The 27145-nt window shown below is 38.4% G+C and overlaps 1 protein-coding gene and 1 pseudogene across 8 annotated transcripts in view; both read left to right on the top strand.

Annotated features, from left to right (window-relative positions):
- The window catches only part of ATP8A2 (ATPase phospholipid transporting 8A2), a 761757-nt gene that overhangs the window by 136410 nt on the left and 598202 nt on the right, over window positions 1–27145 (top strand). For all 8 annotated transcript variants that reach the window (XM_072611751.1, XM_072611756.1, XM_072611754.1 and 5 more), the window contains exon 2: window positions 2072–2216. In XM_072611751.1, coding sequence (XP_072467852.1) covers window positions 2072–2216 — 145 coding nt within the window. The remainder of the gene's footprint in view (window positions 1–2071; window positions 2217–27145) is intronic.
- Window positions 2223–27145, top strand: LOC140505607 (isocitrate dehydrogenase [NAD] subunit alpha, mitochondrial pseudogene; annotated as a pseudogene).

The raw sequence follows: 27145 nt of genomic DNA, 5'->3' as shown, positions 1-27145 counted from the left end.
AAGCTAGAAGATAAAGAGTTTAGTGTCAGGTGATGGACAGTTTTCAGGCAGATAGCAATGCCCAGAACAAAGGGAAATACACAGGAAATCTACAGGGTTTTATACAGCCTTTGGGTGACAGTACAGGTAAGGTCACCTAGCCACTGGGGAGATGGAATAATAGGCATAGGACATTGGGTGATTTGGGGAAGAATGTGTTAACCTTGGTCTCAAAAGTAACACAGGTCAGGTTTGTTCCAGTGGGATATTGAATTTCTTTGAGATTAGTTCTAAACAGAATATCTTGGAAGGGGCAGAAAATCTATTAAGACAGCGGAAGCCTCCTTCAAAATAGAAATCTTTGCCCTTGCCAGTCTCAGAGTCTCTGTAACCTTTGTAGCTTTTTCTTTGATTTCTAAGGTTACTTATTCTGGGGAGAAGATGTTTTCCCTAAATTAACAGTGTACTTACTACCTTCTCCACAGTAGTTCCTCATCACTTCTCAAAACTTAATGTTTCCACATATCCAGGATACACTTTTAAGTGCGGTTATAGGAACAGATAATTTGTCTTCCCAAGGACTTGTCAGTTTCTTAAATGAGGTAAGACAGGTTAAGGTCAGAGAATTTGCCTTTTATTACCTCAAAAATGGTAAATAAACATGGTTGGCTGCCATCAGGTGTAAATTATTATTTTTAAATACCTAAGGAAACTAAAATGAGAGTCTTCATGCAAGATGCTGTAGTTGTCTTCCTTTGGCCTATGGTTTTATTATCGTAAAAATATTTCATCTCTTGTAGGCAATTCTTAAGTTAGTTGATGAGAGATGTTTCTATGTGTGTGGGGGGGGTACAGCTGGGGACTGGGGCTGGGGAACAGTTAAGGTAAACAGATGTCTTCTTTGTGACACCCAGAATTTTTAGGTTTTTCAGATTAGAGATAGATAAGACCTGCTATTGATTTGCTTTCTTACCAAACAGGTGGGGTGAGTTTACCCTCACACAAATGTTAATTCTGAAACAGGTTTTATAGGGATGGAAAAAGAATCCTAAAGAGAGGGTCAGGTTTGTGTAGTATCCAAAGAAACCCTAATTAACACAATGCAACGTCCTGAATCTGGACATGAGCTGGATTGTTTCACGTTGCCAGGCAAACTCAGAAGAGACTGTCCTTAGGACCATGGAATGGGGAATCCTCCCCGTTGCGGGGGATGTGCAAACCGTAGCACACTTGTCGGAGATCCTTTTTGCTCTAGAGCTGCTTGCATTATGCACTAGGGCTGCTGAAAATTGATTTGTGCCATCCGTCGCTTGCAAGCAAAATCTTTTTGCATCTCTCCATCAAAATCAAACACCACTACTCCACCCCTCCCCAGCGTCCGCCCCTCGGATACAGCCAGCTGCATCCCCCATTGTCCCCAAATCCCGACGGTGAGAATTTGTATTTTTCCTCCTTGTTACCAAAGAGGGTTCTGTGTTGCTGCTGTGACTGGGGGTTGCCAAAGAACAATAGCCTTGGTGCTCAGCTGTCCTCCCTTCCCTTAGCTCAGCCCAGCCCAGCCCAGGCTTGGCCTTGGACTTGGTGCTTTCCCTGCACCACGCAGAAGCTGTCTGAAGCTCCTGCAGGCGTCGGGGCCTGCTGCCCTGCCCTCTGCTCCTCCGCGGTGAGCTCCGCTCCAGTGCCCAAATGCAGCACTGCCAGGGCTCCGGGGAGGTGGGAACTAGTGGAACGAGTGCCTGCGCCAGTCGCGGCTCGGGCAGGCTTAGGGGCGGGAGGAGGGGACGGCCACCACTGCCGCCACCTCCGCTGCCCCGCTGCTCTGCTGTCAGGCTGGAGTCTAAGCCTGGGGAGACGGAGGAGAGGAGGGGGAGGGGGGAGGAAAGAGGAGGGAGAGGAGGAGCTGAGAGCAGCAGCAGCAGCCCCAGTAGTCTCCAGGGAGGCTATAGGTACATAGGCGGGACCTGGGCATCGTGCTGCGAGCATCCTTCCCCCAGCTTGGTCCCCAGCAGCTGCCAGTGTTTGCTCGCCTCTTGCTTGGTTCCTGACTTCTTTTGTGCTCTCTTTCCTGCCCTGTCTCTGTCGATTGCTGCAGGACCTGTTTATACCTCCTCAAGCTACAAGAAAGCGGATGATGAGATGTCCGGGACCACGTCGGTTGCGGACCTGGAGGAAGCGCCCACTCGTACCATTTACTTCAACCAGCCCCAGCAGACCAAGTTCCACGACAACCGGGTCAGGTAAGAAAATCTCACAGTTGGGAGGAGGATCGAGGAGGAAACCCTTCGTGCATGCACAGTTAGGATGCTGGTGCAGGTTCTTCCAATGACTCCCTCAAACAACAACAAACATTCCTACAAAAAACAATTGTCCTCCACTGACCCCTCGGGTTTGAAGTGCTTGCCCTGGTAACACTCTCATCCATTTCCTCTTTTGCTCAAGTAATCCTTTGCCCCAAGCCCTCATAATTCCTGGAACCCTGGGCAAAGGCTGTCCCCCCCCACTTCTGAGAAGGATCCTTTCTCATCCCAAAGCCCTCTCCCAGGGGATCCCCTTGAACCTATTGGTGAGCAATACTGTGTAGCCAACTGCTAGATGACATTTCTTGTTGACAGATTGCACAGGCATCCTTTTTTAAAAAAGAAATGACACATGTCATAAAGCTTTATTGTTCAAGCATTGTACCTGGCAATTAATTAGACAGCCAGTCATAAGAAACACCTGATTTTCACTCATTTGAGCTTAGAGTAACGAGGACTTAACTTTGCCCAGCTTCTCTGACATCATTAGTATTTAAACTGTAGAGTGTTAGCACTAGCAGGTGCCTTAGAGGTAATATCCAATCCTCTCCTTTTACAGATAAGGAAACTGAGCCTGGAGAGTGTGAAGTGATTTGTCTTAGGTCACACTACAAGTTAGTAGGAACTTAGTACTAGAATCTTGGTCTCTTTGACTTCTAGTAAAACATACTTCCTTGAAGAGTCTGTATAAAATATTCTAAGATTTTTCTTTTATTAAGATAAGAAAAAATATTTTAACAGTTCTGTTAAAGATTATTTCAGCAACTATCATAAGTGACTTAATTAGAATGAGAAGTGGTACTAACATATGGAGTGACTTCTTTCTTGATGAAGAAGAGCATTACCTTTGATCAGTTAAATAGAATGATTGGCATTGTCTCTACTGAAAGGATAGATAGTTTAATATTACTGTTAGAAAAAGTACATGCTTTTCTTACCACTGTTTTCAGACTTGCACTCTGGCCATTGATGGACTGACATTCGGGTTTCTTTATCGTGGGGTAATTTACTCTAATCATTCAGTAGTTTCTAAGTTGTTCATATTCCCAGCTTCCACTTAGAAGAAAGGCTTTCTTTCTGGGCTAACCTGGACCTGGCCTGTGCTGATATATCTGTGTACCTGTATTAATTCATACCTTTTGCTGAAACTTGTCTAAATAAAGTAAAAAAAATCATAAATATTTTGCATTGAATTGAACAGTTAGGATATTTTTCTTTCAAGAGTTCAGTGTTCTGACAGGTGTCTTTTCTATTTGAGTTTAGTCCTTACTTGTATTCTTATTTATTTTCATCTTCAAATGCTGCAGAAGAAAATGTGATAGGAGAAGGTCGTCTGTCTTTCTACATCTTGACTGTGGAAAAAGGGTCTAGTCCCTTTCTTAACTTCTATAGAATGACTGTAGCAGAGGAATTTTAATTCATGTAGTCTATATTAGGACAAAATTGCTTGTTTTTTGAGTCTCATTGCAGTTTAATAGTAAAATTTTAAGAGGATAGTGTGTTGCATGGTTTCAGATCTAGTACGGTGTGCATGTAAACCATAGAGTGCTAACAGTGAGAAAAAATTACAGAAATGTAGTCCTTCGCCCTCCCCTTTCCCCGCTGTGCCTCAGGATTAAAACCCTGTATAAGCATTCTAAGTTAGAATCAAATTAGCTGAACTTTGTACTTATTAATTATTAAAATATTGTCTGTATATATTCAAGTTTCATAGCATGTACTGTCAGCTAAATTGACTTAAAATTGAATAGTTAGGATCTTGAACATTTAAATGTAACTTGCTTTACGTTCTGGGAGCCCAAGCATTCTTGATGTACAACATATCTGTCAGTAGGAATGATAACCAAGACTAATCATGTAACTTTGGCCTTAAGAGGCTTATCATAATAGTAAATGATTTCATCAAGAATTACTTGCAAAACTTGCTTGGACTCTTAATCAGAGGTATACTGCCATCATAGTGACTTTGAAGCTTGCCTTTTTTTGGTTAAAGATTTCAGTTAGTCACTTGTAATTGTCAAGACTCTTCTTTTTGGCCACAAAGGTTTTTGTTAGGGTCTAAAACAGAAAAAAATGTATTTTTATAACAAAATTAAACCTCATGATTTTAGTACTTTGTTTTTATCTTCTAAGGCATTATTTAGGAAAATCACATCACTATGAGAAAGGACAAATTACCATAGAGAATCCCAGAGTCCCAGATTTTAGATCACTAGTGTTTTCCCCTAAGTATGATAAAAAATATCATAACTTTTTTTTTCTAGAGATCAGTACCAAATAAATTATTTGAGATGGGTCACAATTATATAAAGAACCTACAATTTTGTTGGACCTTGCCTAAGCATGGTTCTTGGTTTCTCACCCCTCTTTACTTACGTGGCATGTTCTTGCCGGGAGGCTACTTTTTTGTTCCCATCAACTATGGGCAGCCAAAAAACTTAGAAAAGAATCAGAGTTGGGGATGTTTGCTCAGGTGACTGTGAAGTCGGGACAGAAAGTATCAGATGGAGGAAAAGAAGCAAAGTTTTCAGAAAACAGGGGAAAGGGGATGGGGGTTGATTCTGACCTTATCCTAGGAATAAGGAATAATATCCTCATCTTAGGAGTTCTGGGAAGCAGGAAGGAGGTTTCCCTAAACCCCTTTGTGAACTAGACTTACTATACATACTGTCTTTGTTTGATTGCATTGAAATATGTAGAGCTTTACCCTAAGCAATTTTCTTTTCAATAGCCTCTTGTCATTTTACAGTCAGTAGTCAAGTCCCCTAGGGGCAGCTAGATGGTGCAGTGGATAGCAGCAGGGCCTGGAGTCAGGAAGACTCATCTTCCAAAGTTCATATTTGGCCTCAGACACTTAGCTGTTTGACCCTGGTCAGGTCTTTTAACCCTGTTTGCCTCAGGTTCGTTATCTGTAAAATGAGCTGGAGAAGCAAATGGCAAACGACATTAGTATCTTTGCCAAGAAAACTCCAAATAGAGTAACAGAGAGTCAGAAGTGACTGAAACAACTGAACAACAACCAAAACTAAGCTCCAAAATATTTAAGCTAGAAATAGTGTTGGTGTTTCATCTCAAATCTGTAGTTTCTTGTAGTTGATCATTTACTTAAAATAATCCATTTTGATTTGATTTTGATTCGATTTTGATTCATGCTGGTGAGCTACAAATATGCCTCTTTCTCCTAGGCAGCATGGCATCATGGATAAAGAGTCAGGAAGACCTGAGTTCATGCTTCTGACCCAAACTAACGATGTGATTATGTTACTCTCAAAACTCTGAGAAGCTCTGAAAAACTGTGTAACAGATGATCTCCATGGAAGGAGTTCCTTCCATTGGCGAAATGACAGAATCATAGAATCCCCTTGACATACATCATTTGGGAATGGTAGTTGGAAGTACTTAAAAAAATGATGTTACATAACTCAACATAGGATAACGTGCCTCATTTTACGTAGCAAATGCCTTTCTACAAAGTTGAGTGAAAGTCAAATTGTGGTTGTTTGGATTGTTCTTTAAATGCCCTATGGGAACTTGCTGTTTTTTTTTTAAAAGCCAGTGAACCTTTTTTGTTTTGTGAATAACCATATGTTAATTTGATTTATAAAACTAGTTTCACCCAGAATTACTCAGAGAAGGATATACCTGTGTTCAAAATCAAGTTAAAAAACCCCACAACTCATACGTTGAGAAATCAGTATTTATATAATCAGGAACTGGGCCTTGTGCCTAGATGTGGCCTTTCTGTGTGGTTGTAAACATCTAATTCTTGAAATGGGGCTTTAAAGCTATAACAAGTCGTTTTCACAGCTCTTTTGAGATTGAATTCTTAAAAGCAAGATGGGAATGTAGCCATATTCCCAGGTATTTAGTGCATTATCCATTTCAAGTGGGAGTTTTTTCTGGCAAAAATAATTCAAGAGTTCAAGCAGCCAGTTACTAGAGCAGCAGCCAGATAGCAACGATAGGATTTTAATTCTGAAGGATACAATAGCTTACTTTCTCAGGTACTTATATATAACTGATGTAAGGTTGTGATTGTCAGTAAAAGGTTGTCTTGAATTCACTGACTTTAAATAATAGTTGTTTTCCTCTTTGAAGTAATGCCCATTTATTAGCTCTGTATTAATGTTATACAGGATTTTTATTTTAGTGTTTGTACAGGTGGTTCACATGCTAAGAGTCTGTTTTTTGAATGATATTGTTAAAATAAGATTTTTGTCTATAAAAAAGGAAAGGGGAGAAAATCCCATCTTGGATGGGAATTATGTCAGCTTATTTTACACTTGAAGAACCTGTAGCTTCATCCATCCGGCTATTCCTTCCAACCACACAGACCCCTTCATGACTTAAAGGGTGATTCTGACTTTCCATGCACCCCTATCCTCAAATTATGACTTTATAGTTAACCTTCTATCTATGAGCCCCAACATTTAACTTAGTTGGGTGTCAGATGAGATGTGCACACATAGTTCATTTTCGGGATCTTTACTCACATTCTTTTCAACTTGGTAGAGAGCCTTCATTGGTTCTGCTTGTGACCCTGAAACATTGAAGTAGAGACCTTGTAGAAGAAAGATTTTAGCAGAAAGGGGCTATTGGGATATATGATTTAATGCTTTGATCATTGCAAGTCAAGCAGTATTTAGTGATCATTACCACCTACAGAATGTAGTTACTTTGTAAGCACCCCCCCAGGTGTTTGGGAGCAGAGGAGAGGTAGAATTGGAAGAAGAATCAGAATCCAACTGTGATAAGACTGATACTCTGCCATCATCTAAATGCAAGTAAAAGCTTTAGAGTAGTATCATTTTGGGCAAAGTGTGGAAGTCCCACATGTCTCTGAGTGTGAAACAGATTCCCATGATACAAAACAAGATAAATATAGACTTTAAGCACCTCATATCCCTAGCGACCATTATCATGCATATAGGTGCTTAACAAAGGTTTGTAGATTTGGTATGATTTTTTAAATTTCAAATGAAAACTTTTATATATCATTTTCAAAACATTATTTATAATGATCTCTGTCTTATGAAACAGCCCACAGATTTTCACTCTCTTGTAGACAGTTTGGCTTCTTAGGCAGTCATGTTCATTATATTTGCAGCTCAAGCACTGAGCACTCAATGAAAGTGAATGCAGTGAGATCATTGTCACATTCGTTTTTATATAAATACCAACAAATGTCAGAGAACAAATCCAAACCCATTTGGAAATCCTGTAAATAACATTTTTCACCAGTGCAGAGAGATTACTGGGCTAGAACACCGCTGATTTACTAGGCTACTGACCTCCAAGAGGAAGAGCTGTCACATGGATTTTTCTAGTTCAGTCATCCACTCTGCACTTGTACTCATTGAGTTTTATTCTTCGAAGCTAAAAAGTAAGTCAGCCAATGTTTTATGTCAGGCATTAGCCAGTTTTGTCTTCCTACTGCTTGTAAGGAAAGGATAGAGTTCTAAGAAATTAGAAAGAGGGCCGTTTAAATGATGTTTGCTTATCTTTAATTGCCCTCAGAGGCTGTAGTAGTAAATGTATGTTGATGCTATCCAAGTACACTAGTCCTACTAACAGCTGTGAGAATTCAGTTTAAAAATTTTTTTGAATTAACAAGCATTTATTTTCTCTTCCTCCCACTGAACTCCACCCTCTCTGTCTCCTCAAATCTTAACAAAAAACAAAACAAAACTAAAACCATTGTAAAATTATGTGTAGTCAAGAAAAATAAATTTCCTACATTGGCCACATCCAAAAATAGGTCTCATTATGCATTTTGTGCGTATCGCTTCTGCCAGGAAACAGTCAGCATATTTCATCATCATTCATCTGGAGCATGGTTGTTCATTGCTCTGGTCAGTGTTCTTTTTTCTTTAATGTTATTATTGTATAATACTGTTCTTCTAGTTTTGTTCACTACATATCAATTAATGAATCTTTTCTTGTTTGTTTGTTTTTTAAACAATCCCTTTCACCATTCTTAAAGCAGAATTGTTATTCATTCCATTCCTGTACCATAATTTGTTAATTCCCAAAATAATGGGTGTTATCTTTCCAGTTTTTGGCCACCACAAAAAGAGCTGTCATAAACATTTTTGTACACATGGATCTTTTCCTGTATTCTTTAGTGTAAGTAATAAGTTAGCTAGTTGGCATAGTAGAGTGCAGAGCTTGCAGTTAGGAAAACTTTCTGAGTTCAAATTCTGACACAGACACTATTGACTATATGACACTGGTCAAGTCATTTAACCCCTCTCTGCTTCAGTTTCCGCTAGTGTAAAATGGAGAAATACCTCCCGTGGGTTGTGAGAATTGAGTGAGAACATTTATGAAGCACTTAGCTTTGTTCCTGGTACACTACTGAGTACTTACAAGGAATTTAATAAACCCTCTTATTCCTTTCCCTTAGATAAAAGAATCAACTGGTCCGACTACTGCAGTGCTCAGTCTTTGTCTTCTATCCTTTGCCTTAACTGCTGGTATCCATTTCCTCTGAACAACCTCAATCACCATTTAGAAGGTCATCTGGAATCAGCTAGGCTGATCTCAGTAGAGGAGGTGTACTCTTAGGCATCTCAGGTCTCTCAGAGATGTTGCCTTCAGGAGGAGTAACAGCAGTTGTGTGGGCTGAGATTGTGTCATGGTCTTTACTCTTCCATGCTAGCTCATGACTGAAGCAGCAGAGAGGAGGAGTCATCAGTCTGGAGCCTGTTAGGTTTTGAGATCACATAGGATACTTGTCCCTGGTTTCTGGTGTTGATAGGGCACCTTGTTTAGGACAGAAAGAATTAAAGAAGGAATGTATGAGGTATCTGAAGGTGTGGGTTTTGTGTTCCTATGCAGAGAGTCAGAGCTAAGGAAACCATGCAGGAGGGATTTGGGAAAGCAGAAGTTGTAGCTGTCTAGGTAACAGTAGGGTAATAAGATGAAGGTGGGCTTTGTGCAGTCTTGAGATATCCTAAATGAGGGTTACATTTTCAGCTCTCAACTGTAGAGTGAACTCTTTGTGTTTGTTTTTTTTCTGGACATCTCAAATGATTGCATTCCCCATTAGCCACAAATGGTAGATGTAAAAATCCTGTAAGGTGCTAGATAGGTATGATGGTGAATGATCTCTCACCCAACTCTTCTTTGCTTCTCCAAACCCTGGCAGGAGCTAGTAAGAGAAAAATAGAGTTCTCTTGAGAGCCAGGACTGTGTAGCCTTGGGAGAGATATGGCCTCTCCAGATGGATCTTCTGCCAAGATCTTACTTCTAGACTACATTCAAATAAGTCTCCTGTGTCGTATTTGAGCTCTTCTGACAGTAGGAAATATTTGTATATAACATTGTGATAGGATAATTTTGGGATCAAAAAAGAACTTTTGTTAGAATCTGGGATTAAACTAGGGATTTTTAAATATGTTCTTATATCATTCATAGATCTAGAGGTAAAAGGAACACCAGGAGCCATCTAATACAACTCTTCTACTTTACACATAAGGAAACTAAGACCCAGGAGACTGTTAATCCTGAAACAATTCTTTACTAAATAGAAGCTCACAGTACTTTGTAGTTAGTGAAGTTGTTATAATACTCCTAATACATTAAAAGAGTAAATGCAAATATTCCATTTTATAGCTGAAAAAGGTGAGGCTCTGAGAGGTTCAGTGACTTGCTTATACTTACATGCTTTCCATTTCTGTTTGTTATTATTCCTGAGGCTTTGCTATCTAAGCTCTAAGTTTATTTATACTAGACAGTCCTCTTCTCAGAATACCCTCTGTAACAGCTGTTAATGCGAATTGACCAACCACCTTATGGATTGACTTGATACCAGAAAAGCAAGTATCTCAGAACCAATGTCCTAAATGTGACACCTAGGAAATATCTAGTTTCATCTTCAGTTTCCATGTTGATATGTGTTCTTCAGGCTCAGAAAAGCAGTCAGTGGAAGAGTGAAAAGTTCAGTGTTATTGCTACTTAAAACCCTAGTGATTAGGTCTAGCTAGCTTAGTTAAATGCAAAAAAAAAATCTCTTTCCAAATTCCAACAGTTGAGAAAAGACATAACTAAATTACAGATAGCCCCATCCTGGGGTCTGAGGTCAAGGAGCATTGTTTATTTAGCAGTCTTGCAGGGTAATTAAGGGATAACAGCATGGTACAATGTAGAGGGTGCTGCCTTTAGAATTACAGAATCTGGGTTTGAAACTCAGCTCTGCTACTTACTACCTGTGTGACCTTGGCCAAGTCATTTCCTCTCTTTGGAATCAGCTTCCTCGTTTGTCATATCTCACATCTGACCCCTTCTCTACCCTCACACAGCTGTCACTTTAGTTGAGACTCTCAGTACTTCTTGCCTTAGTTATTGCAATTGTTCTCCCTCCCTCAAGTCTCTTACTACTCCAGTCCATCCTACATATCACTGCCAAAGAAATTTTCCATAGATGCAGACCTGACCATGTAATACCTCTACCCTATTAACTCCAGTGGCTTTCTATTGTCTCAAGGATAAAATATAAACTCCTCTGTTTAGCTTTTAAAGTTTTACACACCTGTCAACAAACTATCTTTCCAGCCTCATTGGACCTTATTCTTTTTGCATTCTGTGATCTAGCCAAACGGGCCTTCCCTATGTTCCTCCTATATTACACTCCCTTCCCTATCTTCATTCCCTTGCACTTGCCATCCTTCATGCTTGGAATGCACTCCCTGCTTCTCTCTGCCTCAGAGTACCTTTTTTCTTTTAAGATGCAGCTCCACACTTTCTGCAGCATAAAATCTTTCCTAATCCCCTCAACTGCTAGCACCTTCCTCTCAAAATACCTTGTGTTTAACTAATTTATATATTTTTGCACTTTATATTTATGCCATATATTTTTTTATATGTACATAACCCCTTAGAATGTAAGCTCATTGTGAGTATGGAGTTTCTGACTACTGTTGCTGTCTCGTATTTGCAGATATATAGACTTTACTCAGTGCATTTGGGGGAGAGAAGGAAAAAGTGTTAGAATGTAAATCCTAAATGATCTAGCCACCTGATTTCAGAGGAATTCATATTCAATTTTGGTTGGGAGGGCAGGTGGGAAACTTGACAGTGTCTGAGAACTTGACCTTGTTGTTACTGTTGTTTGTCCTTCATTCTCTTAAGAGGACCGTGCTATCAGGGAGGCTACATCAGGACATGCAAGTGGATTGGATTTAAGTGAGGGAGGGCTGTGCAGAGTCAACAGCCTCACTTTCTCCTCTGGAGCCATTTGTGGGGCCAGTGGCCAGATATAGATCAGAATGACTGGAGATGGCCTTGACCTTTTTAAGCTAAGGTTTTTAACAGGTCTCAGTTTGACTGAGGTACCATTCATTCATTCAGTGATTAAGTCTATATAAGAAATGACACAAAGAACAGTCTCTTTAAAAAAAAAACAGATTTGGGAGGGTCGGACGCTCAGGGGGCATTGCTATCTGTGATCTTACTCCAGAGAGTGAAGATAATTTGTCCATGTTACTCATAGCTGCGCTTATTTGTGAACCACTTCAGCCAACAGCAAATCCATAATTAAAAACACTAATCAGCAGCCTGTCTCTTCCAAGAGGGATTCTGTGAATAAAGAGAACAAAAGAAGCATCAGCTCTTTCATTGTGGGAATGGTAGAATGTATGCAAAGTAATTTCCAGAACATGCAAGGTTAGATCTGGTATTAAATGCTGATTAATCCCTTTCTATTTCTTCTTTTTAAATAATAGCTAATTCTATAAACCTTAGTTACTGACTTTTCAAACAAACTAGTGTCTTTAGATTAAGACATACTAATTTTTATAAAGGCTCATTTTGATAGATCTCAATATTTATCTGGACCCACAATTGGAGTTAGATTATAAAAGCTACAGTGATATAACTGATACCTTGTCATGGTGTCACATGTCATCTCTAATGGCTCTAGTGTAATTCCTTGTTTACATGTTCTACATTTCTAAGAGCTATAAGACATGCATTTGACCAAAGACCTCATGCTGTTCTCATGAAGATCAGATTTAGGAGAATTAATAGGTCAATTAGATGGGTTCAGAACTGGTTAAATGGACATACTTAAAGAGTAGTCATTAATGACCTCATCTCTTCTTGGGCAGAAGTCAATAATGGGGTGCCCCAGGGATCTGTGCTTGCTCCTGTGCTGTCGGAAATATTTATAAAGCCCTTTGCAGACTTTAAAACACTATATAAATGTTAGTTGCTATTATCATTGTTGTTATAATGACCATCACTATCAGTTGCTTAGATAGATGGCATGCTTATCATACTTGTAGACAACATAAATCTGGGAGGGATAGCTAACACACTGGAATGCTTGGATTTTTAAAAAAAGATCTTGTTAATATAAAATATCTTATTAATTCTAATAAGATGAAATTTAATGAGGATTAATATAAAAAATCTTAAATACATACAATCTTGGTCTGTCCCAGTGTTTAATACATACAGTACTTTGCTTAATAGATACTTATTTTTTAATTTGGTCAAGCTTGGATGTAAGTGCATGGCAGCTTCTGTATGGACTGAGACAATTTGGGAGTTACCATTGATTGACAGTGAACCATAGCTGGTATTTTAAATAATTTAATTAAAATTGACATTTTTTTGGTGGAATGGGGATTATGTTGCACTTTTCAATGGCTGTTTCATTTTCTTACTTTATTTTCTTGGTCTTTGAAACTTGCAAGATGAGGAACTGTGCTTTTAAAATATTCACTATAATATTTAGCATTGAGGGTATCTATTGTTAAATATAGAATACTTAATGATCAGTGCCTATATGATAGAGTAGTAGTCAACTTTAAATTACAATACTGGGAAGAATATTTTTCTTTTCTAATAAGCTTGATGTGCAGCAAAGGTGTTATGATAAATATTGTTGTCTAGTCTGTGAAATGAAACTTACCATGTTTTATTTGACAGTCCTTAAAATAGAACTCTCTCCTTTGAAACAAAAAGACTGATGCTGACTAGTACCATAATTACTTCCATGGTGCTCAGTCTTATTTTGTTTAATGCTGATTTATATTAATATTTAATGTGTTACCTTTACAAAATTAGAGTTCTTTAATCATTTCAGTCATGATGTATCAGAGTAAATCTAATTACTTTATATGAATGGCTTTGCCAAAGGCAGGTAGAAACATTAACTTTTGTATTGTAATATTTCCTGCCAGCTGTCCTGAAGGGTTGGTAAGCACATCTGTCTTAAATGAAGTTGTTGTTTCACTTTATGTTCTCATTAAGGGGAAAATAATTTTCAAATTCAAGAGAAGTTGATTTATTTAAAAAAATCCAGAAACTGAACTGAAGGTTTTGTTTTGTTTTTAAAATATGAATAGGTGTTAAAAGTGATACTCTTAAGGCTTAGAGACAAATTTTGTAATTTCCAGATTAAGTGAATATTAGATTGAATGATTATTTCTTTCTGGTGTCCTCACCAAATTGTTTTATGTTTCTCAGAAATTGTAAAGATAATATGATGAAATTTCTTTCCTGCCACCATGCACATCGACATTGCCTTTTCACAAGATGACAATCAATATTTCATTATGTACTATGAATCAGACAGGTGCTGGGGATATAAAGAAAAAAGATCTTTGTCTGCACAGAGCTTACATTTTATTGGGGAAAACAGTATGTGTACATATAAGTAATTAAAAATATATATGCAGAATAATTATAAAGTAATTGAAGGGGCACTAGTAGTCAGTAGGGGATATTGGGAAAGGCTTCATGTAAGAAGCAGTATTTGAGCTAAGCTTTGAAGGGAATTAGGGATATACTAAGAGGCATAGATAAAGAGGCAGAACATTCTAGGTATGGAATTTGAAAAGACATGGAGGCTGGAAATGGAACATCATAAAGTAAGCCTGTTTGTCTGGAAAAAGGTCTGTGTGGGGAAAGTCATATAACCAGTTATGTCAGTGAAGGATAAGATTGAGATTTGTTTCGATGTTTCTGGCTTTGCTTGCTACCCCTCAAGTCTAGGACTAAGTCTAAGTTTCTCTTGGTCTAGGAACTCTGGATTGTAACTTCTCCTGTGGTTCCAGGAGGCTTAGTCATAGAACTCTGTCTCTGGAGGCAACTAGGTAGTGCAGTGGAAAGAGTGCTAGTCCTGGAGTCAGGAGATCCAAGTTTATTAGACTTCAAGGGTGAGGGTGAGAAGAGGAATTTTGACCCTTTTCTTCATGGAAGGAGCTAAGGAAGGCAGTGCTGAGTTTTTTATAAGCATGATAGGAGGTAACATGATTGTATTGTTACATCTTACTTGACTCCATCAAGGAGATATGAATACTCTCTGCACTGATGAAGACTGCAGTCCCTCAGCCTTTATTGGAGGCCATGGCCCAGACACAGCAAAATCTCCCTTGTTGCCTGGTAGCTAGTCTTTGAAGCCCACTTCCAAACTTCACTGGACCAGTTCTTTGATGACAAACCTTTACAAAGATGCAGGCTTTTGCTGAGCTTGTATCTCCAGCCTTTCTCCCTTGGTGTTGGGCCTATCACTTTTTTGCGCCCCTCTGGCATGGCCTTGTACCCTGGAAGAGCTCTACTCTGGAGGCAGAGAATCTAGGTCTTACTTTGACATTAGTTACTTTGCTCACAATTTAACCTCTGTGGGTGTCAGTGTCGATGAGGGGGGAGGAGTCTGATTTGGATTAGATAACCTTCAAGATCCTAGCCACTGCATGTCACAATAAATGAGGAATAGAAATAATGAAATTTTTTTTGCTAAGTCAGTTGCTGAAAAACAAAATCCTGTAAAATGTGGAGTGACAAAGATGACGGAACACTGTAGTTTGGGTCAACTTGTGACATTGCAGGGTTCTCTCAATCGCAGGCATACCTGTCCTTTGTACTTCAGATTTGGCAGAGGGCCAGGAGAACAGATGGGAGAGGACATCACAAGGGGGTGGAAGTATTTAAGGGAGGAGCTGACTTTTCTTCCCCAGAACTGGCTGTGTCATTTCAGAAGGCTATCCCAAGGTCTCTCCTCAAGTGGGTTGTTTTTGTTGATATATCCCAAGTAGTTTCCTGACCTATTCTGACAATATCCTTGCAAATTAGCTCATGTTGAAATCTTTATTTTTTGGCATTTGTGATTAAGTCACTGTATGCCCTGGTCTCAGCCTTTAGGCTGCTGTTTTCTTTCTGCTCACGTAAACCCAAAACTTGGGTGTTGTGGGCCAAGAGTAAGCCCTGCCTCTGCTTCTTAAAATTCCTACCTTCTTTTACGCTGCAGCTTTTGTGCTTCTGGTAGGATCCCTTTCATAATCACCTCAGTTGTTTTATTCTCTTCCTGAAATACTCATTATGTTGAGTGTTTCTGCCTTCCCCTTGCCCACTCCATTAGAATGTAGGATCCCTGAAGTTTACTGTTGTTTTGTCTTTGTATCCCCACAGCCTAGCACAGAGTCACTTAGTGATTGAATAATGAATATAATAGCTAGCATTTATTTAACCCTTTAAGAGTTTGCAAAACCCTTTACGTTCATTATTTGTTTTACAGATGATGAAATTGAGACATTATACTTTGGTCAAGATCATAGCTAAGTAAGTGTCTGAGATAGGATTTGAACTGAGGTGTTCTTAACTCTAAGTTCAACATTCAATCCTCTGTACCATGTAGTGGTCTGTATTGAATTGGAAAGCTTTTCTGGATTCCATTCAGTGCACAGCATTTCCTGTGGAACTGGGTCCCACATTTTTGACACCAGTGCTTTCAGAGACTCAGAGTCCTGACCTGTACCTTAGTTCCCATGATTTAGTCCTCATTAGCACTAACACCAGATCTCTGTGATACCAGATATGCCTACCTGGGGTAGCGCCAACTGCCTACAGCCCAGATGGGTGAAATGTTCTGCCTATTTTCTCTTTTCTTCCTATCGTTAGAGCTCTGATGTCAACTGACTACATCTGCCACTGATATGCTGAATTTGATCTTTTGTACAAAGGTCTTTTTAGGGCACAGGATATTTATTTTCTTCAAATTAAATATTTTTCTTCACTTATCAGATATTTTTTCTCCTCCTTCAGGCCCCTCACCACTGGGGGTGAGGGAAAGAAAAACAAAACCCTTGAAACAAATAATGAATAGGTAAGCCAAGCAAATTATGTATTGATTATGTGCATATTTAGTTTATCTCCTCTCTGATAGGAGGTGGGTAGTGTTCTTTATTTTCATTATCCTTTGGACTCATGATCGATCAGAGTTCTTAAATCTTTAAAAATTGTTTTGATAACATTGTTATTATAGTGTAAGTTAATTTGTTGGTTCTGTACATTTCACTTTGTATCATTTCATACAAGTCTTTCCAGCTTTCTTTGAAACTGGAGAACATGGCAGTTTTTGAGATTTGTCAAGATAGGTGTAGCTGCTTAATTCCTGCTTTGATTTTCTCAATCATAATCGGAAATTTGTTGATCCGGTAGTGACCAGCCTATTCCTTGCTTAGCTATGTTGTTAAATCTATTCTTTCAACAGACATTTTCTGAATGCATTCTATTTCTAGGTATTGTGATAGGCTCTGGAAGCAGTGCTATCAAATAGTCAAAGTAGAGGCAGAAACAGAGAGAAATTAGGAGAAAAGTCAGTGGATGTGGAATAATGATTTATAAAAACCTCCATTTGACTCTTTCAAGCATATGAATGTACTCTTGTTATTGAGTATTTGGGGTGTCCAGTCCTTGATAGGAGAAGTGGTCAGCAGATGGCCTTGGCTGTACATAGTAGATGTACATAGTAGAGGGAAAGACCCTAAGAGAATAACTCTTGATATACCTAGCAGTAGCCTAATAGTTAACCAGTAATGACTGACTTACTCAGACATGCATGGTTTTGTACCCAGTCAGCTTTGGTAGCTCCTTACAATTTCACAGACATGCATTGTTGATGGAATTGTGAATTGACCTAGCAGTTCTGGAGAGCAATTTAGAACTATGTCCAAAAGGCTATAAATTTGTGCATATCCTTTGACCCAGTAATATATAAGTAATATTTAGTATATCTATATCCCAAAGAAATTAAAAAGAAAAAAGGAAAGGAAAAGGACCCACGTGTACAAAAGAAAAATTATGGTAGCTCTTTTTGTAGTAGCACAAAATTGGAAGTTGAGGGCATGCCCTTCAATTGGGGAATGGCTGAACAAGTTGTGGCACATGATTGTAGTGGAATACTATTGTGCTATGGGAAATGATGAGCAGGAGAGTGTCAGAAAAACTTGGAAGGACTTACATGAACTAATGCAAAGTGAAGTGAGCAGAAAAAGGAGAACATTGTACACAGTAACAGCAGTATTGTACACTGAACAACTTTGAATGATTTTGCTGTTCTCAGCAATGCAATGATCTAAGACAATTTTGAAGGATTTGATAGAAAATGCTTTCTACTTCCAGAGAAAAAACTGATAAAATCTGAATGCAGATCAAAGCATACTATTTTTTACTTTTTTCTTGTTTTGTTTCACAGAATGATGAATATGCAAATATGTTTTGCATGACTGCACATATATATAACTTATACCATTGCTTGCCTTCCCAATGAGGGGGAGGGAGATGAATGAATGTTAAACAGTTTTACATGTAATTGGAAAAAAGTGAGAAAAAAATTCACAAACATGGTCACCTCCTGTGCATTTAGTCATGTGCCCATCCCATATTCCTCCAGTTTTAACCCATTAGTAATACTAAGTTTTCTGTGGTCCACTAAAGGAATTGCCATTGGTAGTGTAGTTATTGTCACAATCCCTGTTATAACAGTCGTCAACTTCATAGCACTATAGCTCTGAGTCCCCCCAAAATGAGCAAGTCTATGATCAATAGCTATAAAAAACACAGGATACCAAGACTGAGCAATGCTCAGGAGTTGGAGGAAGAAACAAATATTCTTAAATTCTATTGCTGAGTCTTTTACATCAGTTCTAGTGAGATGCTTCCTGGGTCAGTCCTTAAGTCTCAAATGCCTCTCCCAGAATAAACTCATCACTTCTAATCTCACCACCATGCTACTAACTCAGTCTTGACTGACATCACCTCTCTCAGCCTCTTCTTCCCTCTGAGGGGTGGGATGCCAACTCCTTTCAAAACCTTCATAAAGTACACTGGACTTTTTGACACACTTCACTCCCAATTAGACTGTAAGCTCCTTAAGGGCAGGGATTGTCTTTTTTTAAATTACTCATTTCCTCATCACTTAGCACTGTACCTTGCACATAATAGACACTGAATAAATCTGAAATGTTTGTTGAATTGGATTGATTTCTTCTGTTTTATAAACCACTGTCATGTCTGTTAACTGAGTTGATCTCAGGTAGGTTGGGGAAAAAACAAACAAGAAACACTAATATACTATTGTAATATTTTGTTACTGCTAACTGTATGCCCTACTGAGGGTGTTCTGGTAGTTTAGAAAAAAAAAGTATTTTTTATAAATTTAAATTGTAACTTGTGACCATTGCCTACTAAGGTATTGAGGTGTTGTAAACTGGGTTTATGGAAAGTTAATCAAATGAAATCATAGGGTATTTAAAGTATTTATAGATATCAGTGGAGTGGGTCCTCAAGAATTTATTTTGCTTTTCACCAGTTGGATTTCCAGAATGGTTAGCCATTTTCCATTCCAACCATAATGCTCATTAAACATTTTGCATTAATGTACCTTTTTTTAAAAAAAATTCATAGCCTTGCATGTTTTATCACATAGGAGTCTATATTACAATGATTCTTCACAATGTCATTGTGTAAATGCTTTTACTAAGGGATAAGCTAGAATGTAATTCTATGATACCTCATTATATAGAAGTAAAGAATGTGTGAGTAGCTATATGTGATTTGGAGCATTCTTGTTATTGAATTTTTTGAAGTTTATTAAGGTTACTATATAAAAATTTCACCTAGAACATTATTTGTGTAAGGATCCAGAAAAAAGCGCTTCATTTTTTTCTCTCTCTAGCTAGTATATGAAGTGTTAGGTTTGAAAAGTATGAGGGAATTCAATAAAGAAGAGAAATGGAATAAAAATATGTATATTTACTCTTCAATTTTATCATAAATTTGAATCAGTAAGTATTAAGGTCCTGCTATTTGCCAAACTCTTTGTTTGGTGCTGGGAATATAAATACTGATATAAAACAATGTCTGCTCTTAAGTGTTATAATATTAAAATGAAGGAGACAAGAAGTATGAACATACATGCATAGGTACATACATACACACCGTAAATCCAGGGAAAGAAGGGTACTAGCATTTAGGGGGTGAGGATCAGGGAAAGCTTGGTGTGGAAGATTATGTTTGTGCTGTTTTTTAAAAAAGAGAGATTCTATGAAGTTAAGAGAGGAGGGAGTATATTCTAGGTATGGGGGATGGCCATTGCAAAGGCATGGAGATGGATGGAATATAGCATATGAAGAACAGAGAGAAGGCTGGTTTGACTGAACTACATAGTGTGAGAGGAAAAGTAATATCCAATAAGTCTGAAAAGATAAATTAGGGGCAGGTTGAACAGGGCCTTAAAAGCTAAACAAAAGAATTTCTGTTGGATCCTAGATTCAGGGAGCCCCTGGAGTTGACTTGAGTTAAGGAGTCACATGATTCAGTCTATACTTTTGCAGCAGTGGGTGGGATGGACTGGAGTGGGTAGAGATTTGAGGTAGGGAGACCAAGTGAGAGGCTGTCACCAAGGGCCTGAGCTAAGGTGGTAGCTGTATGGGGGTGGAGAAAGGGGCCACATGTGAGAAATGTCAAGAAAGTAGAAACGTCAAGATTCAGCAACTGATTGGATATGTTAGGTGAAGAGAGAGTGAGGAGTCCTAGATAACACTAAGATGACAAACCCAGATCAGAAGGATGGCAGTGACTTGACAGAAATAGAGAAGTTTTGAAAAAGGAATAGTCAGGGGGAATACTGGAACATTCCCTTAATTCATAGCATGTTTTGTGGTTTATTTGTACTAATGTTAATGGAAAAGTTGGCATGTATCAGTGGGAAGAAGTGTGGGAATTGTACTGTATTAGGAGTTAGAGGGCCAGCATTTAAATCCCTGTTCTGTATTTTTGCCTGTGTGACCTTGGACAATTCAGTGACTTCTCTGGCCCTTATATATTCTCAGGTGTAAAATGAAAGGATTGGACTAAAGACTCTTTTTGAGATTCCTTCTAGCTCCAGATCTATGAAACTGTAGCTGAGATCTCCTGACAAGGATAATAGATATGCTGACTGAAACTGGTGTAGCGATTAACCCAAAATCGTTTGCTCCATTTGCTTAACCTGGCACATCTCTTACCTTACCCTGGCATGATTCTTTTTCTTTTTGTTAACCAGTGTAGTTATGTTGTATAATACAACCTGGGCACCGCAATTAATTGTGGATATGGGTGAACTGATAAATACATTAAGCTTGTTTTTATGAGGAACTCTTGGGGGTTTCTTGGTTCTATTTTTTTTAAGACAGTTCAAATTGAGCATAGTTAAAATGTAGACAAGCTTCTTTTTGAGTTTGTGTTGATGGTTTTGAGATAAGCTAAAAATCTTATTATGGCTTTCTGTTCTTCATTAAGTTATTTTTAGTAAGAGCTCAGCAGTAGGAAGTGTTTGTAATTCTTGATTTATCTGATGTTAACATATTTTTTCCCGTTTCTCTGAAGATGAATGCCTTGGTGTTCACACTGGAGAAGTTTCCCTGCAAGCCATGTCTTTTTAACAAACTTAATTTAAAAAATGAAGAACAGATTCTACAATTCCTTATAAAACATATCCAGTTGTGAGTTTGCTTCAAGCACATACTTGAAGACAGTGCTTCCAGCACAAAGAATAGGTACCTTGAACAGTCTTACAAAAATTGTCAAATCTTGAATGTAGATAGCAGAAACTTTGATTGCTTACTCTCTTTGCATGGTAAATTTTGAGGGATATACTGTAGGAATTTTCTCTTTCCAATAAGCCATGATACTGAAGCATGAACTTAAATCAAGTATTATTCTATATGTTCTAAATGGTTATATGAGGAAACACTGATGAAGTATCCAATTTTGTAAGACCTGGTATATCTAATACCACCAACTGTTCTGTGCTTCTCCCTTTCCTAGCTAAACTCCTTGAAAAGGCCATCTTCTTCTTTATCCAGGCCTATTGCCTGAGGAGGCATCTAATTGGTGCTTCCACTTCCTTTCCTTTCCTTTCCTTTCCTCTTCTTAACTCTTTTTGCAGTCTCACTTTTGACCTCATCATTCAGCCAAAACTCCTTTCTCCAAATTTACCAGTGACCTTGTAATTGCTAAATCTAATGTTCTTTTCTTAGTTCTCATCCTTCCTGACCACTCCTTAGTCTTTGACAGTATAAACATCTTCTCCTTGATACTGTCCTTTCTCTAGATTCATGATTCTCCTCCTCCTCCCACTGATCAGACCTCAGTTTCCTTTGCTGGATCTTTTTCTAAGTCATGCTAACCGTCAGTGTCTCCCAAGGCTATATCTTGGGCCCTCTTTTTTTTTCTTTCTACTTCTATGCTATTTCACTTGATCTCATCAGCTTCCATGGATTAAACTATCATCTTTATGCAGATGATTCTGAGACCTATTTATCCAGCCGGACCTCTCTCCCGACCTCCAGTCTCATATCTCTAATTGTCTCTTGTACATCCTCAAACTGATTGTCCTTTCGACATCTTAAACTCAACATGGCCAAAACTGACTTCGTTCTCTCCAACTTCCTAACTTCCCTTTTTACTATTTTGAGTACAATTATTTTCTCAGTTACCCAGACTCAGAACCTAGGTATTATCCTTAAGTCCTCATTCCCATGCCCATATCCAGTCAGATATTAAGTACTGTAGTTTTGACCTTCTCAGCAACTTTCCTATATACTCTCCTCTCTCCTCTGAATACTGCATTTTTGTCTGGTGACATTTCACACTTGGACAGTTGCAATAGCCTTTTGATTGATCTACCAGACATTTTCCCCCACTCCACTCCATCTTCCACAAAAATTTATCTTCCTTAGTTCGTCTGACCATCTCATACTGTTCTCCCCCACTCCCAATTCCAGTTAATAAATTCTAGCAGCTCCCTCTCGCTTCTATGACCAGATACAAAATCCTCTGTTTGAATTTTAGAGCACTCCATGATCTGCCCCCTTCCTAACTTTCTAGCTTTTTTATGCTTTATTAACTCCCACATTCTTGGTGATCAAGTGACACTAGCCCCTTTGCTGGTCCTATTATATAACACTTCATTCCTTGACTCCGTGGAATTGCCTGGAATTCTCCCCTTCCTTATCCCTGCCTCCTGGCTTCCCTAGCTTCCTTAAGGTCTCAGATAAAATTCTCTTTTCTGCATGAAGCCTTCCCAGATCCTCCTTAATCTCAGTGCCTGTTCTCTGAGATTATACTTTATCCTATATGTGTCTTGTTTGTGTGTTGTCCCTCCATCATAATGTGAACACCTCAAGAACAGTGACTATATTTTTGCCTTTGTTATCTCTTGCTTAGAACTGTGCTTGGCATATAGTAAATGCTTGTTGAATGACTTGACTTTCTTGGAATTTTAGTATACTTTTGTCACTAATGTCTTCATTACTCCTTTTCTAGAAAAAGTTCTGCATTCATTCCACAAACATTTATTAAGTTCTTAATCTGAATAAAGCAATGATTATGGGCTTAGGGGAGTTACAAAGGAAATCTTTGAACTCAAGGGAGCTTACCATATTAGTAGGAGAGACAAAATGAATATAGAACTGATATAGAGTAAGAAAAATACAAGGGAAAGGTGAGAGTTCATAGGAGGGAAGAGCTCTCTTCTTGCTGGGAGGACATATTTCAGCTGATCTTTCAAGCATCTCAAAGACCTCAGCATATAGACCTGTGTAAGAGAAAATATCATAGACTAAGTGAGGAAGTAAGAAATACAAAATCTGAGAGACAGTCCTATTTAGTCCGAGTATGTGATTGGGAATAATGTAAATATGACCAGAAAAGTAGGTTGGAACCTGCATATGGAGAACCTTGAATTCCAGGATGAAGAGTTGATAGTCTATTTAGAAGGCAATTGGATTCCCTATTGCATGTTTTGTTTTCTTTTTGAGTTTGGGGTAATATGATCAAAACTCAATATCAGGAAAATTAGTGATTTTTGATCACTGACTAATTTTTGATCAAAATTCATTAGAATGAGGAGATATTAGAGATGGAGAGAATAGTTAGGAGGCTATTAAAATAGTTTAGACAAGAAAGAGGTAATGGAATCTAAGGTAGAACAGTGGCACTTGGCACATATTTTTGAAGTGAAATAAATTTGAATATATTTTTTGCCTTTTAAAAAATTTGATTTTTCCCCAATTACATGTAAGAACAGATTTTAACATTTGTTGTTAAAACTTAGAATTCCAAATTCTCTCTCTTCCTCCCTCCTCCTCCTCTCCCCCATTAAGATGGCAAGAATTCGAGGTAGATTATACATGTGTAGTCATGAAGAATGTTTCCATATTACTTATGTTGTGAAAGAAAACAGACAAAAATGCCTCAAGAAAAGTAAAGTAAACAATAAAGTAAAAAATACTTTAATCAGTTCTTTCTCTGAGTATAAATAGCATTTTTCATCATAAGTCCTTCAGAGTTGTCTTAGATTATTGTATTACTGAGAATAATTAAGTCATTCACAGCTGATCATCTTACAGTTTTGCTGGACTCAGATATCAGTTCATCCCAGCTCAGATAAGGCTTTGTAATCATGGGTAAATCATTTGACTTTTCTGGCCTGTAAAACAACAGTAGTACCTAGGTGATGGAACTGTTGTAAAGATAAAATTAGATATGTATCTTAAGGATTTTATAAACATTAAAGCACTATGTAGATTAGTAGTAGTAGTAAAATGGAGGTAATATTGTAGTTGCCATATAGGAGTATTATGAAGAAGGTGACATATCAATCTTTTTTTTTTGTGTCATGGTACCCTTTGCGGTATTTGAAGCCAATGGTCCCCTTTCCGGAATGTTTTAAGTGCATAAAATAAAATAGGATTTCAAAGGAAACCAATTATATTGAAATGTAATTATCAAAATAATTTGCTAAGTTCAGAGACCCCTGGATGAGAATCTCTGCCTTAGAGAATGCCCAGGCAGCTTGGTAGCAGTTCAAATGATGTACAGTTTCCCAAGTGTAATCTAGAACATTTTCTTCCTGTTGTACCCTGAGCTTGCCTATTGTGCATCTGCAGCACTTGGCCGAGATAGATTTATTGATAAACTAAGTGAGGTATTCAGTCAGTTATGTTACAGTTTGGATATCACAGATGCTCGTTTATCAAGGACATCATACTGGTATTAGAGAAAGCTTTTGGAGGCTTTTTACCTCTTCGTTTTTATTGGTTAAAATTCTTTAATAGTTAAGGAAATAGAAAGAACTAGAAAAGCAGAGAAATAGTAAAAATCAGTTTCCTATATTTTTTCCCCCACAGTTTGCAGCAGCTTATTTAAAAGGCCTAGTTAGAACTTCTGTTCTTGCAAGCAGTGGCCTTTTTTCCCCATTTTTATACTAATTTGCTGTTGATTTTGACCTTTGGTCTAATGCAGACTTGCACAACATATGACTGTCAAGCTGCTTGTTGCTCGCCAAAGGGTTTTTGGTGGCTCTTGAAAAATGTAGGGTTGCCACGGTGTGACTCTCTCCTGTTTGTCATGTGACCTACAGCAAACAACCGTTGTCATCTGTCTCTAGTCTCATCTATCTGCAGCCTGAAAAAGTTTAACCTATTTTAATTTTGGCCCCTAGCTGCTGCCAGGTTGTGCAGGTCTGGTCTAATGAACTGGTGATCTCTGCACACATGAGCAGCTGATTCTTAAATGATTTCATCTTCATTAACCAATTGTTTACTGTCTGTTAAGATAGTTTGTGTGTGTATGTGCATTGATCAGGATATTCTGACTGTCTTCTTAAAGAACAAATGAATGAAAAATTACTTATTAAACACTTACAAATAAGATGGCCCCTGGAGCTTTCACTCTAATATGCATAAGACAACATGATTTACAAGGGTTTATTAAGCACTTACTATGTGCTAGCCTCTGTGGCCTCTTTTTATTGGCTTGTTTCTCCCAGAACATCCATTTTAAGGAGGACACCTAGGTCAGTGATGTATTCATTCTTTTCTAGCTTGTACTCCTGACTTCCTGGAGTAAAAATGCATTTATCGTTTTTTTTTTTGTTTAAAATGTTTCCTCCTAAACCATATTGTTCAACATTCTTTGCTGTCCTTGTTCATTCATCATAATCCTTCCATGTCCCTTGTGAGATTGCTTCCTCATCCCCTATTCCCTCTACCTGCAAAGAATTCCCAAGGTATGAAGTTTGAAACTTGACTTGGTAGGTCTTGTCAAGTCCTTCTTAAACATTTTTTGCACTGCTACATCCTATGAAGTAGTTTTTGGTACCTAAGCCATAATTAGTTATCTATCTGTTGGCTCAGGCTGAGTCAGGCAGAATGATCAATGGTCCCATGACATCTTTCTTGTTGCTGATAGGAGCAGAATGAAGTCAGCTCTTTAATTTGACTCTTGAAGGGGAATTTGAGAGCCATCTTCTCATTTACCGGTAGTTCCTTTATGATTTGTTTTACATTCCTTGGGTTTTTGAAATATATTATGAAAATTATTTAAAGTTTGGACACACTTTTCTAGGGGCGGGACTTTCTGCAGTGGGTACAATGAGTGGGGCCTGTGAACAATGCGGGGCCTGGGCCCCTGAGGAAGTCTGCACATAGCTGCAGCTGCCAGGGCCTGAGGAGCAGCCACGATGGCCAGTCCTGCATAGATCCGCAAGGATTGGATGCTAGGGGCCTTCAGCAACCCAAAACAGATGACCTGAGGTTTTGCTGGTGGTGTACAGACAGTGTTCTGTTAATCCCAGGAGATGGTATTGGACTAGAAATCTCAGCTTCTGTTAGGAAGATTTTTGATGCTGCCAAAGCACTCATTTGGAAGAGAGGAATGTCTCTGCAATTAAAGGACTTCGTGGGAAGTAGATGATTCCTCCTGAAACCAAAGAATCCATGGACAAAAACAAGATGGGACTGAGAGGCCCTTTAAAGACACCAACAGCAGCTGGACATCCTTCTGTGAATCTACTGCTTCATAAAACATTTGATGTTTACACAAACGTCTGCCCATGTGTCTCCACTGAAGGCTACAAAACCCTTTACGCAGATGTAAATATTGTCACGATTAGGGAGAACACCAAAGGTGAATACAGAGGCATTGAGCATGTGATTGTTGATGGTGCCGTACAGAGTATCAAAGTCATCACCAAAGAAGCGAGTATTGCCGAATTTGCCTTTAAGTGTGCCAGGAACCAATGTGACTGCTGTGGACAAAGCAAATATCATGTGAATATCAGATGGGCTTTTTCTCCAAAAGTGCAAAGAAGTTGCAGAAAACTGTAAAGATATTCAGTTTAATGAGATGTACCTTGTATATTTAATTATGGTGCAAGAGTCATCCCAGTTTGATGTTCTTGTGATACCAAACTTGTTTGGGGACATCCTTAGTGATTTATATGCTGGCCTGATAGGGGGTCTTGGTGTCACACCAAGTGGAAACATTGGTGCTAATGGAATGGAGATCTTTGAATCGGTTCATGGAACAGCCCCAGACATTGCTGGGAAGGACATGGCCAATCCCACTTCCCTGCTTCTGAGTGCTATGATGATACTTGGGCACTTGCAGATGCATAACTATGCAGCAAAGATCGAGACCGCCTGCTTTGTGACAATTAAAGATGAAAAGAGCTTAACAAAAGATTTGGGAGGTAACGCCAAGTGCTCAGACTTCACAGGTGAGATCTGCCATGAGTAAAAGACCTAGATTAA

Source organism: Notamacropus eugenii, chromosome 5, assembly GCF_028372415.1.
Source record: "Notamacropus eugenii isolate mMacEug1 chromosome 5, mMacEug1.pri_v2, whole genome shotgun sequence".
NCBI lineage: Eukaryota > Metazoa > Chordata > Mammalia > Diprotodontia > Macropodidae > Notamacropus > Notamacropus eugenii.
Note: the sequence above shows the minus strand (reverse complement) of the source record. Positions and strands in the feature narration are given on the sequence as shown.